The sequence below is a fragment of the Grampus griseus genome (genome assembly GCF_964374135.1).
Source record: "Grampus griseus genome assembly, chromosome: 4".
NCBI lineage: Eukaryota > Metazoa > Chordata > Mammalia > Artiodactyla > Delphinidae > Grampus > Grampus griseus.
This window is the reverse complement of record NC_138997.1, coordinates 80,073,725-80,088,232: the sequence shown is the minus strand read 5'-3', so window position 1 is coordinate 80,088,232 and position 14,508 is coordinate 80,073,725. Positions and strand designations below refer to the sequence as shown.

At 35.9% G+C, this 14,508-nt stretch overlaps 1 protein-coding gene across 1 annotated transcript in view; it reads left to right on the top strand.

Annotated features, from left to right (window-relative positions):
- Nucleotides 1-11,830: 11,830 nt before the first annotated feature.
- N4BP2 (NEDD4 binding protein 2) overlaps nt 11,831-14,508 on the top strand; it is a 56,480-nt gene continuing 53,802 nt past the window's right edge. The window contains exon 1 of the mRNA XM_082653653.1: nt 11,831-12,083. Within this exon, the coding sequence (XP_082509779.1) occupies nt 11,858-12,083 (226 nt within the window). The 5' untranslated portion in view covers nt 11,831-11,857. The remainder of the gene's footprint in view (nt 12,084-14,508) is intronic.

Sequence of the window (14,508 nt, the reverse complement as noted above, 5' to 3'; positions counted from 1 at the left end):
TTTATTGAGTATTTCTGTTTCTTCTTAGAATTCTGTACCTATTGCTTTCTCGTTCTTAGTTCTTTTTCCCTGCCTTAATCCTTTATTCATCAGCAGAAATTTATTGAGTGCTTACTATGTGTTAGACATTGTTTTAGTATTGGTATTTAATTTTGATATTTACTATAGTTTAGTGATGGCAATGCAGGAGTGAACAGAATTGACAAAAACATTTTTTTTCAAAGAGCTTACTTTTAGTGTCAGTATACTGGCATTAAACAAAATAAACATCTAAATTACAGAGTGATAACTGCTTTGAAGCAAAAAATAATGAAAGGGAGATGGAGAGAACTCTGTGTGCGCACGATTTTACACTGGGTGGTTAGGGAAAGCCTCACTACAAAGGTGCCATGAGTAAAGTCTTGTAAAAAGCAAGTCAGATACATATCTGGGGGGTGGGGAGGAGTGCATTTCTGGCTATGAATCAAGTGTAAGGTCAGTGAAGCAGGAGAATACTGGGTGAATTTAAGAAAGAGCAAGAGGGAGACTAGCAAGAAATGATGTGAGAGAGTTATTAGGGAACCAGACTGTTTAGGATTGTAACTAGGCCATTTTAAGAACCTGGGCTTTTACTCTGCATGAGATGCAGAGCTATTGGAGGTTTTAAAGCAAAGGAGTGACCTGATTTGACTTATGATCTACTGATTCAACGCAGTCCCTGTCAGTGTACTGTCTGACTTTGCAGAAATTGACGAGCTGACTCTAAATTTCACATGGAAAATGCAAGGGGCCCGGAATTGCAAAACAGTCTTGGAAAAGGAGAACAACGTTGGAAGACTCACATTTCCTAATTTTAAAATTTACTGCAAAGCACAAGAATCAGGACAGTGTGATACTGGCATAAGAATAGACATATAGATGAATGAAATAGAACTGAGAGTCAAGCAGTAAACTCTTATTCTCATGGTCAGTTGATTTTCAGCAAGGGTACCAAGACCATTCAATGGGGAAAGAATAGTATTTTCAACCAGTGGTGATGGGACAACTGGATATCCACATGCAAAAAAATTAACTTGGACCCCTGTCTTACACCATATACAAAAATTAACTCAAAATGGATTGAAGACCTAAATGTAAGAGCTAAAACTACAAAATCCTTAGAAGAAAGCATGGCACATATCTTTGTGGCCTTGGTTTAGGCAATGGTTTCTTAGGACACCAAAAGTGTAAATGACAAAAAAAAAAAAAATTCATCAAGATAAAAAATATGCTTCGAAGGACACCATCAAGAAAGTGAAAAAGACAACCCACAGAATGGGAGAAAATATTTTATATTTGATAAAGGACTTGTATCCAGAAATACAAGGAATTCTTAAAGCTCAGTAATATAGACAAGTAACCCTTAACTTTAAAAATAGGCAAAGGATCTGAATAGACATTTCTTCAAAGAAGATATATGAATGCCAGTAAGCACATAAGTGATGGTCAATGTTAGTTATTAGGGAAATGCAAGTTAAAGCCACAATGAGATACCATTAGGATGGCCATAGTCAAAAAGAGAGACAATAACAGGTGTTGGTGAGATTGTAGAGAAATGGGGAATCCCCATACAATACTGGTAGAAGTTGAAAATGGTGCAGCCACTTTGGGAAACAGTCTGGCACTTCCTCAGAAGGTTAAACATAGAGTTACCACATGATCTGAATATACATTGAATTTAGAACTGGCAAGATTTGCTGAATGATTAGACATGAGGTGTGAGGGAAAGAGGAGGCAAAAATGACTCAGTTTTTTTTTTCCTCAGCAACTGGAAACTTCTATTGCTGCAGTTGAGAGGATTGTAGTTAGGGGGGGTCTGCAGTGGAGTTTCAGAAGATCACTTAGACATGCTTGGTTTGAGATGTCTATTGGATACACAAAGTGGAGATGTTCAGTGGGTAGTTTGGTGTGGGTATGGAGTCAGGGAAGAGGTGCAGATTGGAGATGTAAATTAGTTAGCATTTTGTTAGTGTTTAAAGCCATGGAAAGATCACCAAAGGAGTGGGTAAGCTCCACTGTTTCCAAATTGAGTGATGAGGAAATCCTGAGAGTGGCACTGTCCTGAGAAGAAGATAATGTTAAACGTTCTTTGGAGGAGGGATTTATCAGCTGAGTAAATGTGGCTAGTAAGTCTAGACCATTAGATTTAATTTCATTTTCTCAGTGTTGGTGTTAAAGAGATATACAGTCTGGCAACCTTGCTAAATTATCTGGGTAATCCAACAGATAATCTGTAAATTCTTTTGGATTTCATATGCACTCAATTTTAGTGTCTGAATAACGATGGTTCTATTTCCTCCGTTCCAATCTTTAGAACTTTTATTTCCTTTTCAAGTCTTAATGCTCTGGCCATGAGCTCTGGTACGATGTAGTTGATTATATGACTTTTCTTCTTTATTTTGTTAATATCAGGAATTGCATTGGTTGACTTTCAAATATATTTTTTAAATTAATTAGTTTTATTTTTGGCTGTGGTGTGTCTTCGTTGCTTGCGTGGGCTTTCTCTAGTTGCGGTGAACAGGGTCTACTCTTCGTTGTGGTGCATGGGCTTCTCATTGCAGTGACTTTTCTTGTTATGGAGCACGGGCTCTAGGCATGTGGCCTTCAGGAGTTGCAGCGTGTGGGCTCAGTAGTTGTGGCTTGCGGGCTCTAGAGTACAGGCTCAGTAGTTGTGGAGCACGGGCTTAGTTGCTCCGCGGCATGTGGGATCTTCCCAGACTAGGGCTCAAACCCATGTCCCCTGCATTGTCAGGCAGATTCTTAACCACTGTACCACCAGAGAAGCCTGACTTTCAAATATTTTGACAACCTTATATTCTTAAAATAAATTCAGATTAGTGATGCATTATTCTTATCAGTCACTAATATAATTTTTGTATTTTATGTAACATCACTCATAATTTATGTATTACTACTTTAATATTTTGTTTAGGAATTTTGTATCTATTTTCATGAGTGAAATAGGCTTGTAATTTTTCTTTCTTTTAATAACTTGCAGAGTTATCAGGTTATATTGGCCTCATAAAATGAGTTGGGAAGTGTTTCTTCTTTTTCTAGTCTCTGGAAAAGTTTGTATAAGATGGGTATTAGATTATTTAGTGGAATTTATTTTATTTTTTTTTTTATAAATTTACTTATTTATTTATTTTTGGCTGCGTTGGGTCTTTGCCGTTTGTGGGCTTTCTCTGGTTGTGGCGAGCGGGGGCTACTCTTCACGGGCTTCTCACTGTGGTGGCTTCTCTTGTTGTGGAGCATGGGCTCTAGGCGTGCGGGCTTCAGCAGTTGTGGCTTGCGGGCTCTAGAGCACAGGTTCAGTAGTTGTGGTGCACGGGCTTAGTTGATCCGCAGCATGTGGGATCTTCCCGGACCAGGAATTGAACCCGTGTCTCCTGCTTTGGCAGGCAGAATCTTCAACACTGTGCCACCAGGGAAACCCATAGTGGAATTTATTTATTTTAAAAAACTAGAAAAAAATTTTTTTTGGCCATGCACTCGGCATGTGGGATCTTAGTTCCCCAACCAGGGGTGGAACCCGAGCCCCCTGCAGTGGAAGAGTGGAGTCCTAACCACTGGACCGCCAGGAAAGTCCCTTTAGTGGAATTTATTGATGAAGCCATGTAGACTTGGAGTTTCTTTGTGGGAAGGTTTTAAATTACAGATTTCATTTCTTTAATAGATACAGAACTATCAGGTTTTTTAAATATCTGGTATGGTATGATGTTTGTTTTTTAAAAAATAATATGTGCATTTCATTTAAAGTTAAAAATTTATGGATGTTAAATTGTTTATGATATCTTCATCTCTCTCTTTTTTTATTTTTTACAACCAAGACAAAGAATTTATTCATTAATTTCAAACTAACAGGTGAAAAGGAAGCAAATTTCTTCCATAAATTGTATATAGACATATACTGGACTCCTAAAGAGATGCATCAGAGTCTTAAGATAATGAGAGTCTTGTAAGACAAGATTCATCTCTTTTTTTAAATGTCCGTGGGCTTGACAGTGATGTCTCCGTTTTCATTTCTGATATTGGTTGTTTGTGCCTTTTCTTTCTTTTTTTGATCACTCTTGCCAGTGATTTATTCTTGTGTTTTTTTTTTTCCCCCAGGGAACCATCTTTTGACTTTTTCGATCCTCTGTACTGTATAGTTGTTTTCTGTTTTCTCTTTGCTCTTTATTATTTCCTTCTTTCTAGTTTCTTTGGGTTAGATTTGCTGTTTTTTCCCCCCAACTGTTATTTGGATGCTTAGATCATTTATTTTTTTAGCCCTTCTTCTTTTCTAATATATGCATTTGTATGCTCCTCTTCTACACGTGACTTTGTTTCTCACAAGTATGGATATATAACATTTTTATTTGGTTAAAAATATTTTCTAATTGATATTAATAATTATTTTTAAAATTAACTTTAATTGTATGTAATTATAATGAATTCTTCTTTGATATATAGACATGTATTTCTTAATTTTCAAGTAATTTGGTTTTCTAATTATATTTTTGCTACTGATTTCTAACATAATTCCATGTGTACTTGAAAATAAAGTGTATTCTGTGGTTATTGGGTCCAGTGTTGTATAGATATTAAGTCGTTATACTTATAGTATGGCTCAAATCTTTTATGGCCTTACTGTTTTTTCTCTCCCTTTTTCCACCTCCTCCTTCTTCTCTGTGTGTCTGTGGTGGGGACCTCCTTGTTCTAATAGTTACCGAGAGAGGGCTTTCACTAGTTGAATGCAAATTTAGAACTGCTGCATCTTCCCTGTGGATTAGACCTTTTGTCTTTGACTTTTATCATTGACATAGGTTACTGGTGATTTAGATATGAGCAGTTGTTAGTGTAGTGGTAGAAATGGTGGGGGCAAAATCCTGTCTAAGAAAGAATGGAAGGAGAGAAATTGGAAAGAGTTGCCATTTTCCTGTATTTTTTTTTTTTTGGTGGTACGCGGGCCTCTCACTGCTGTGGCCTCTCCCATTGCGGAGCACAGGTTCTGGACGCACAGGCTCAGGGGCCATGGCTCACGGGCCCAGCCGCTCCGCGGCATGTGGGGTTTTCCCAGACCGGGGCATGAACCTGTGTCCCCTGCATCGGCAGGTGGACTCTCAAGCACTGCGCCACCAGGGAAGCCCCCCACTTTTTTTTTTGATATACAGGTATTTTACATTTAAATGTGGCTAGATGTGTTAGTACTTCTTTTTCTTTATGACCTTCAATTTGTACTTTTCTGTATATAAAGCTTCTTAACTTCCTAAAATGGGATATTCACTTGCCCAATGGAACTTATATTCTAGAACAGTGCTGTCCAGTAGAATTATGGCAAAGTTCACTGTGCAGTATGATAGTCATTAACTACATGTAGCTATTGAGCACTTGAAATGTGCCTAGTGTGACTGAGGAACTGAATTTTTAATTTTACATCCTCTTTTTCAAAATTAGACTTTTTGAGATTGTAGATTCACATGCAGCTGTCATAAATAATACAGAGAAATCTCCTGTGCTCTTCACCCAGTTCCCTCAATGAAAGAAGCATGTTTGCAAAACTTAGTATGGCATCACAACCAGGATATTGACATTAATACAGTCAAGATATAGAACATTTCCATCACCACAAGAGTCCCTCAAATTACCCTTTTATAGCCACACCTACTACTACCCTCTCCTTCCTCCTCCTTAACCTTTGACAACCGCTAACCTGTTATCTATTTCTATAATTTTGTCATTTCAAGAATGTTAAATAAATGGGGACCATTCAGTATATAGCCTTTTGGAATTGACTTTTTGTACTCAGCATAATTCTTTGGAATTTCATCCAGGTCTTGTGTATCAATAGTATATTTTCTTTTTATTGGTGACTAGTACTTCATGAATGGAAGTAACATAGTTTGTTTAACCATGTTACCCATTGAAGGGCATCTGAACTGTTTACTAGTTTTTGGTTATAATGAATAAAAGCTGCTACAGACATTTGTGTGCAAGTTTTTGGGTGAACGTAATGTTTCATTTCTTAGAGATAAGCACCCAGAAGTGCAATTGCTTAATTGTATGGTAGTTGCAGGTTTAGTTTAAGAAACTGCCAAACTCTTGTCCAGAGTGGCTTTACCATTTTACATTCCCATCAGCAGCATATGAGCCATCCAGTTTCTCTGCATCCTTGCCAGGATTTGGTGTTGTCATTATTCTTTATGTTAGCCAACTTAATAGATGTGTAAGTAATATTTCATTGTAGTTTTAAATTGCATTTACTTAATGGCTAATGATGTTGAAATCTTTTATGTGCCTATTTGTCATCTGGATATCCTTTCGGTGTAATTTTTTTTCTGTTTTTTTCCCCCCATTTTCTAACTGAATTATTTGTTATTTTTTCCCCCTCTGATTTAATTAATCAATTTATTTATTTATTTAAAAATGTATTTATTTTTGGCTGCGTGGGGTCTTCATTGCTGCGTGTGGACTTTCTCTAGTTGCGGCGAGCGGGGGCTACTCTTCATTGTGGTGCACGTGCATCACATTTTAGTGGCTTCTCTTGTTGCAGAGCATGGGCTTTAGGCACGCGGGCTTCAGTAGTTGTGGTGTGTGGGCTCAGTAATTGTGGCTTGCGGGCTCTAGAGCACAGGCTCAGTAGTTGTGGCACATGGGCTTAGTTGCTGTGCGGCATGTGGGATCTTCCTGGACCAGGGCTCAAACCCGTGTCCCCTGCATTGGCGGGTGGATTCTTAACCACTGTGCCACCAGTGAAGTCCCTGTTTTTACTTTTGAGTTTTGATAAAGTTCTTTTATATATTTTAGATACTAGTCCTATGTTAGATACATGGTATGCAAGCATTTTCTCTCAGTCTGTCACTTTTCTTTTCATCCTCTTAACAAGGTTCTTCACAGAACAAAAGTTTTAAATTTTGATGAAGTACAGTTTATCAATTTTTCCTTTTATGGATCATACTTTTGGTGTTTTTGCCTAGCCCTAGATCCTGAAGATTTTCTTCTTTTTTTTTTTCTCTAAAAGTTTTATAGTTTTATGGATTTAAGTCCTTGATCCATTTTTTTTTAACTTTTTATTTTATATTGGAGTATAGCTGATTAACAGTGTTGTGATAGTTTCAGGTGCACAGCAAAGGGACTCAGCCATACATATACATGTATCCATTCTCCCCCCAACTCCCCTCCCATCCAGGCTGCCACATAACGTTGAGCAGAGTTCCCTCCTTGATCCATTTTGAGTTTTTTTTTTTTTTTTTAATAAAGTGTGAGACTTAGGTCAAGGTTTATTTTTTTTTATCTGTGGATGTCTGCTTGCTTCAGTTCCATTTATTGAAAAGGCTATATTTTCTCTATTGAATTGCTTTTGCACTTTTGTCAGAAGTCAGTTGGGCATATTCATGCTGGTCTATTTCTGGGTTCTCTTGTCTGTTTCCAAATCTATAATTTGTTCTCAGATCTATATGTCTGTCCCTCCCCTGATACCATATAGTCTTGATAAGTTTAGCTTTATAACACGTCTTAATAATTGAGTTGACTGATTCCTCTTGCTCTATTCTCTTTCAAAATTGTTTTAACTATTCTAGTTCCTTTGTCTTTCCATTTAAATTTATTAATAATCTTGTCCATATCCACAAAAAATCTTTGCTGGGGTTTTGATAGGAATTGAGTTAAACTGTATATCAATTTGGGGAGAATTGACATCTTTACTATATTGAGTCTAACAGCCCATGAATCCATTCATTTACATTTTTGATATTTTTCATCATGATTTTGTATTTTTAGCATACAAGCCTTGTATATGTTTTGTTAGATTTATATCAGAATATTTCATTTTTTGGAGCATTTGTGAGTCATATTGTATTTTAAATTACAGTGCCCATGTATTCATTGGTAGAATATATAAATACAGTTGCTTTTGTGTGTTTATCTTGTATCCTGCACTTTGCTGAATTCACTTATATGTTGGAGATTTTGTCAGTTCTTTGGGATTTTCCACATAGATAGCTATGTCATCTACAAGTAGGGACAGTTTTATTTTTTCCTTTTGAATCGGTACGTCTTTTATTTCCTTATCTTCTCTTACTTCACAGGCTAGAGCTTCCAGCATTATCTTTAATAAGAGTGGTGAAGGTAGACATCCTTGCTTTGTTCTCAGTCTTAGGAGGAAAGCATATAGTATTTTACTATTAAATAAAATGTTATCTGTAGAGTTTTTGTAGATGCTCTTAATCAAGTTGAGGAAGTTCTCTTATATTCCTATTTTTTGGGTACCTTTTATCATGAATGGGTGTTGAATTTTGTCACTTTTTTTCTTCGTTCATTGATACAATTGTGGTTTTTCTTCATTAGCCTGTTAATATGGGTGGGATACTGATTTTTAAACATTGAGCCAGCCTTGTATCCCTGGAATAAACCTCGCTTAATCATGGTATTTAATTCTTTTAAAATAAATTGCTGAATTCTATTTGTAATATTTTGTTAAGGGTTTTTATGTCTGTATTCGGGAAGTATATGGGTTTGCAGGTTTTTCTTTTTTTTTTAACTGGCTTTGTCTGATTTTGGTGTCAGGATAACAATACTGGCTTCATGAAGTGAATTAAGAAGGTTCCCTCTTCCATTTTTGGAAGAGATTATATAGGGTTAGTTAATTCTTCTTAAAAATGTTTGGTAAACTTCTCCTTTGAAGGTATTTGGGCCTGGAGTTTCTTTTCTGGGAATTTGTAAATTGTGAATTAAATTTCATTAAAAATCATAGAGCTTTTATCTGTTTCCTGTTGGGTGAGTTTGATAATTTGTGGTTTTTGAGAAATAAGTCTATTTCATAGAAGATGTCAAACTTTCACATGTACATTTGTTTATAATATTCCCCTATTAGTCTTTTTTTTTTTTTTTTTTTGCGGTGCGCGGGCCTCTCACTGTTGTGGCCTCTCCTGTTGCGGAGCACAGGCTCCGGACGTGCAGGCTCAGCGGCCATGGCTCACGGGCCTAGCTGCTCCGCGGCATGTGGGATCTTCCCGGACCGGGGCACGAACCCGTGTCCCTTGCATTGGCAGGCGGACTCACTGCGCCACCAGGGAAGCCCCCTTATTAGTCTTTTGATGTCTGCAGGGTCTGTAGTGATTGTTTTTCTGTTTTTAGTTTTATTCATTTCTTCTCTGATCTTTATTATTCCGTTTTTCCTACTGGCTTTGGGTTTATTTTTCTCTTCTTTTTCTACGTTCTTGTGATGGGGGCTTAGATTATTGATTTGAGACTTTTCCTCTTTTCTAATGTATGCATTTAGTTATAAATTTGCTATAAATTTCTGCCATTGCTGCTTTAGCTGTGTCCTACAAATTTTGATATTGTATATTTTCATTTTTATTCATTTCCGTGTATTTTGAAATTTTCCTTGAGACTTCCTCTTTGACCCATGAATTATTTAGTATATTGGTTATGTTCCAAGTGTTTGGAGATTTTCCTGTTATCTTTTTGTTATTGATTTCTAGTTTGATTACATTGTGGTCAGAGAACATACTTTATATGATTTCAGTTCTTTTAAGTTTGTTGAGGTTTGTTTTATAGCCTAGGGTATGGTCTATTTTGGTATGTGTTCTTTGGGCACTTGAAAAGGATATGTATTCTGCTGTTGTTGAATGTAGTGTTCTATAAATGTTGATTAGATCCTTAAAGGATGGTGTTATTGAGTGCTTCGGTATCCTTGCTGATCTTCTGTCTATTTACTCTTATTGAGAGAGGGGTATTGTAGTCTCTAACTATAATTGTGAGCTTGTCTCTTTCTCCTTTCAATTTTGTCAGTTTTTGCTTCACTTACTTAGTGGCTCTGTTGTTTGGTGCATACACATTTAGAGTTGCTACGTGTTCTTGGTAGACTGATCCTTTATGATTATATAATGTCCTCTATCTCTGCTGATTTTTTTTTTGCTCTGAATTCTACTTTATCTGATATTAATATGTAAAAATGTAATTTTATTTAATTTTAATTAATTTAAATTTAAATAGGCTCATGTGGCTGGCGGCTGCCATATTGACATTGCAGTCCTGGAAGATGGAGAGAGCTATGACACAATAAATTTGATTAAAAGGTAAATTTTATAGTATGTTAGAAGGTGTTAAGGGCAATGGGTGGTTAGCAGGAAAGGGAAATTGGGGCAGAGAAAGTGGGTGATATGACTTTAAATTGGGTAATCAAGGAAGAAATCATTGAATGTGACACTTGGGCAAAGATTTGAAGGAGTGAGAGAGTTAGCAATACAAGTATCTTGGGGAAAAGTATATTAAAGGCCAAGAGGGAGGCGGGCCATAGTAAGAACTTTAGCTTTTACTCTGAGTGACATGGAGAGCCACTTGAGAATTTAAAGCAGACCCTGATTCATTCTGACTTATGTGTTGTATGAAGATCATTCTGGCTGGTGTGTTGAAAGTAGACTGTAGGGGACAAAGGGTGGAAACAGGGAGGCCATTTAGGAGACAGGAATACAGGTGAAAGATGACAGTAGCCAGACCAAATGGTTAGAGCAGGTTTTTAAGAAAATATCAGACATTTGGTTTTAGGTGTGTTACATTTGAATTGTTTATTAAATAGATCCAAGTGGAGAAAGCAAGTAGATTGTCAAAGTTCTCCAGATCTATCAGTCCCTGCCCTTGTGGAGCTTACATTTTACTAGAATATGGGTAGTAAATACAATACATAAATAAAACAAATGGATAAAACATACACTGTGTTAGAAGGTAAATCTTAGGGAGAAAATTCAAGTAAGGAAAAAGGGATAAGTGGTGTTGGGCGACTGACTTGCTGAGAAGGTAACAACTGAGTAATGATAGGACTAATGATAGGAGGAAATACATCTTTTAGATACCTGGGATAATATTAGTTTAGGTAGAAGGGACCAAATGTAAAGGTTCTGAGATGGGAGCATGGCTGATGTTTGAAGAAGAAGGAGGTGAAGTATGGCTGGAGTGACATGAGCAAGGGAAAGAGGATTAGGGATGACAGCACAGAAGTAAAAAGTGTCTGCGTTATAGGCCCTTTTAAGGGCTCTGGCTTTTATCCTGAATGAGATGGGAAGCTAGTGGATAGTTTAGCAGAAGAGAGGCATGATCTGACCCTGTGGTTTAACTGAGTCACTCTAGTTGTTATGAATGAAGGGGCAAGGGTGGAAGCAAGATTAGTTAGGAGACTTTTATACTAATCCGCTGTGGTAGCAGTGGAAATGGTGAGGAATGATCATATTCTGGATACATTTTGAGGGTTGCATTGACAAAATTGCCTTACTGATTGAATGTGGGCTGGACAGGAGTCAAGGATTATTCCAAGGTTTTTGACCTGAGCCGTTGGAAGGATAGAGTTGCATTAATTGAGATAGGAAAGACTAGGAAGGACAGGTGTGAAGTAGGTGATCAGGAGCTCAGTTTTGGACATGTTAAGCTTATGATGCCTATTGGACATCCAAATAGGTGTTCAGTAGGCATTCTCATTATGAATACTGTTTTTGTTTTAAAAATGAAATAATTGTACTAAAACAGTGTACTCATTGTTCTGAAAATATATTGCATTTGTTAATATCTTAATTTTTAACATGTTCAATCCTGAAAAACTTGAATATTTTTGAGAGAGAAATTGTTTGACTGCTTTTTGGCTTTGCTGCCACCAGAGTTGATGGTACTTTCTTAAATAAAGATGTCATTCCGATTTTAGACATGGAAATGTAACTATAGTCTGAGTGTTTCAACTTGCTTTCTATTTTAGGTCCTATTACTGCTGGATTGTGCAAGATATTTAACCCTATTTTCTTTGAGGTATGACTTAAATATCAAAAGTCTTAAATAAGAGAAGGGAAACATTTTAGTTTTGGAAGTCAGAATGCCAAGGAGAAGGAAAAATCTTGGGGGAAATCCTTTTCGGAAGACTACAAACTCTAAGGAAGTTGTATCCAGTGTTGCTAGTCATGAGGAGCCAACCACTACTCTTCCTTCCATGTGTGAGACAAAAGTTGATCAGGAAGAACTCTTCACCAGTATCTCAGAGATGTTTTCTGATCTGGATCCTGATGTAGTGTATTTGATGCTTTCTGAATGTGATTTCAAAGGTGAGAAAAAGTTTAGTTTGAACCCTTTGCATCCTATAAGAAGATTTCATGTACTATGGTATGACCAGTAGTAATATAGAAAATGACTACCTTATTTCTATTTTGTTCATCATTTTTTGAATATCTGCTGCGGGCAAGGTATAAGTTGGGTATTACAAGGGATATGAAGAAGAATAAAGCTTAGCTTCTTCTTTCAAGAAATGTACAGTTGTAAGTGTAAGATGTATGTGTAGATATCATATTCTATGTTTTATTTCTTTTTATCTTCCCTCTAGAATAGGTTGGCACTATTGACGTTTTGGACCGGATAATTCTTTGTTGTGCGTGGCTTTCCTGTGCATCGTAGGATGTTGAGCAGCATCTCTGGCCTGTACCCACTAGCTGCCAGTAGCACATTCCTCCCTGCTACCCCAGTTGTGACAACTAAAAATGCCTCTATATATCATCTTATGTCCCCTGGGGGCAATATCATCCCCCAGTTGAGAATCATTGACCTAGAATGTAAGCTCCTTAAAGACAGGGATTTAAAAATCTTTTGTTTTACTGTTGTGTCTCCAAGCCCCCAAATACCAAATGACTCAGTAGGATCTCAGTAAATATTTTTTGAGTGAAAAGGTAATTATAATTGTGGAAATGAGAGCTGATTAAGAATTGAGGATAATAGAGTAGTGTGGTTTCAAAAATTTGGCTTTGGAGTCAAGAAAACTAGGTTGGATTTCCAGCTCTGTCACTTAACCTCTCTGGTTTCAGTTTTCTTATCTGCTAAGGAGAATAATAATAGTATGTACCTCATAGGACTTTTTCAGTGAAGGTTGAGTTTTCGTTTTTTTGGTTTGTTTTGATAAAGTCTTCAGTATAGTAAGTTATTAATGACTTGTAATAAATTGTTTAGATGTATGTTTGCAGCCATACATATCAAATTTGACTGATGAGTAAATTAAATATTGATGTTTAGCATTGCTATTGGCCATGATTAGTATAAGATAAAATTATTCTAGGTTTAGGGAGTTTTGGTAATGTGATAAACTTCCATTTTTTTTACATTCTCTGGTCTGTGATGTGAGCATATCTTATCTATCCTGTTATGATATGTATACAGAAAACCAGTTTTCAGCAGTTCACGTGATGCTCAGAAATGATAGTGTTTACAATTTTACTTGTGGCTTCAACATTTATTTCCTAATTTTGATGTGTTTAAACTTTATTTGTTGCACATACACTGACATAGCAATGAAGAATTACAAGGAAAATATATTACCCTTACATCCTAACAAAAAACATTTCTCTTTTCCAGGATCTTCTCTACACCTTGTTCATAAATACTGATGTTTTGAGTAGTTTGAATAATAACATTGATGAAATTGTATATTCTACTTTTTAAACTTAACATAAGCATTTTTTTCAGTGTTGGCTGCAGTCTTTATATTTATTTTTAATAGCTTTCTAATATTCCATTGGGTTGTTGTGCTCTAATTTATTTAATTATAACTAAGTTTTACATGGATAATTAATATTGCAAAGAACATCTTGGTACAAATAAACTTTTCTGTCTTTTGGCTTTTTTCTCAGTCCCAAAGTTTTATTTTCTTCTATCACAGGGTTAGGACAGTTTTTGGCTCTTGGAAACATACTGCTAAATTGCCTACTAAAGAGGTGTGCCATATGGTATCAGCATGGGAAAGGGTGGGGTGGGATAAATTGGGAGATTGGGATCGACATATTCACACTACTACATATAAAATAGATAACTAATAAGGATCTACTGTATAGTACGGGGAACTCTTCTCAGTACTCTGTAATGACCTACATAGGAAAAGAATCTAAAAAAGAGTAGATATATGTGTATGTATAACTGATTCACTTTGCTGTACAGCGGGAACTAACACAACATTGTAAATTAACTACACTCCAATAAAAATTAACTTAAAAAATAAATTTATTTAAAAAAAAACGGGAGTGTGCCTATTTGTAATGACACCAGCACTGTATAAGTATAGGAGTTTCGTCACAGCCTTTTGAGCATTGAGTGGTATTATTTTAAGATTTTAGGAATAAGATTTTACCTTTTCTTAATGCTATTTTTTTAAGATAAAGAGAAACGTTGAATATATTTGTGTATGATTGTTTATTAATTCTTGTATTGTGTGAATTGTTCATGTGCTTTTCATTGCTTTATACCATTGTTTTAATTTTTTTCAACATTCTGTGAAAGAACTTTTCTTTTTTGTTATATAAATATAGTTTGATCTTTTACTTATTTTTACTTAATACTGTTTTTTCATTATATACACATTAATTTTTTTGGTTGATTTTTTTCTTTTGTGATTTTTCTATCACATAGATTTTTTTCTTAGAAATACCTCTTATATTTGCTTTTTTTTCCTTTTCTTTTTTCTTTTTTCCATGTTTAGGGCTTCTAGCTTTT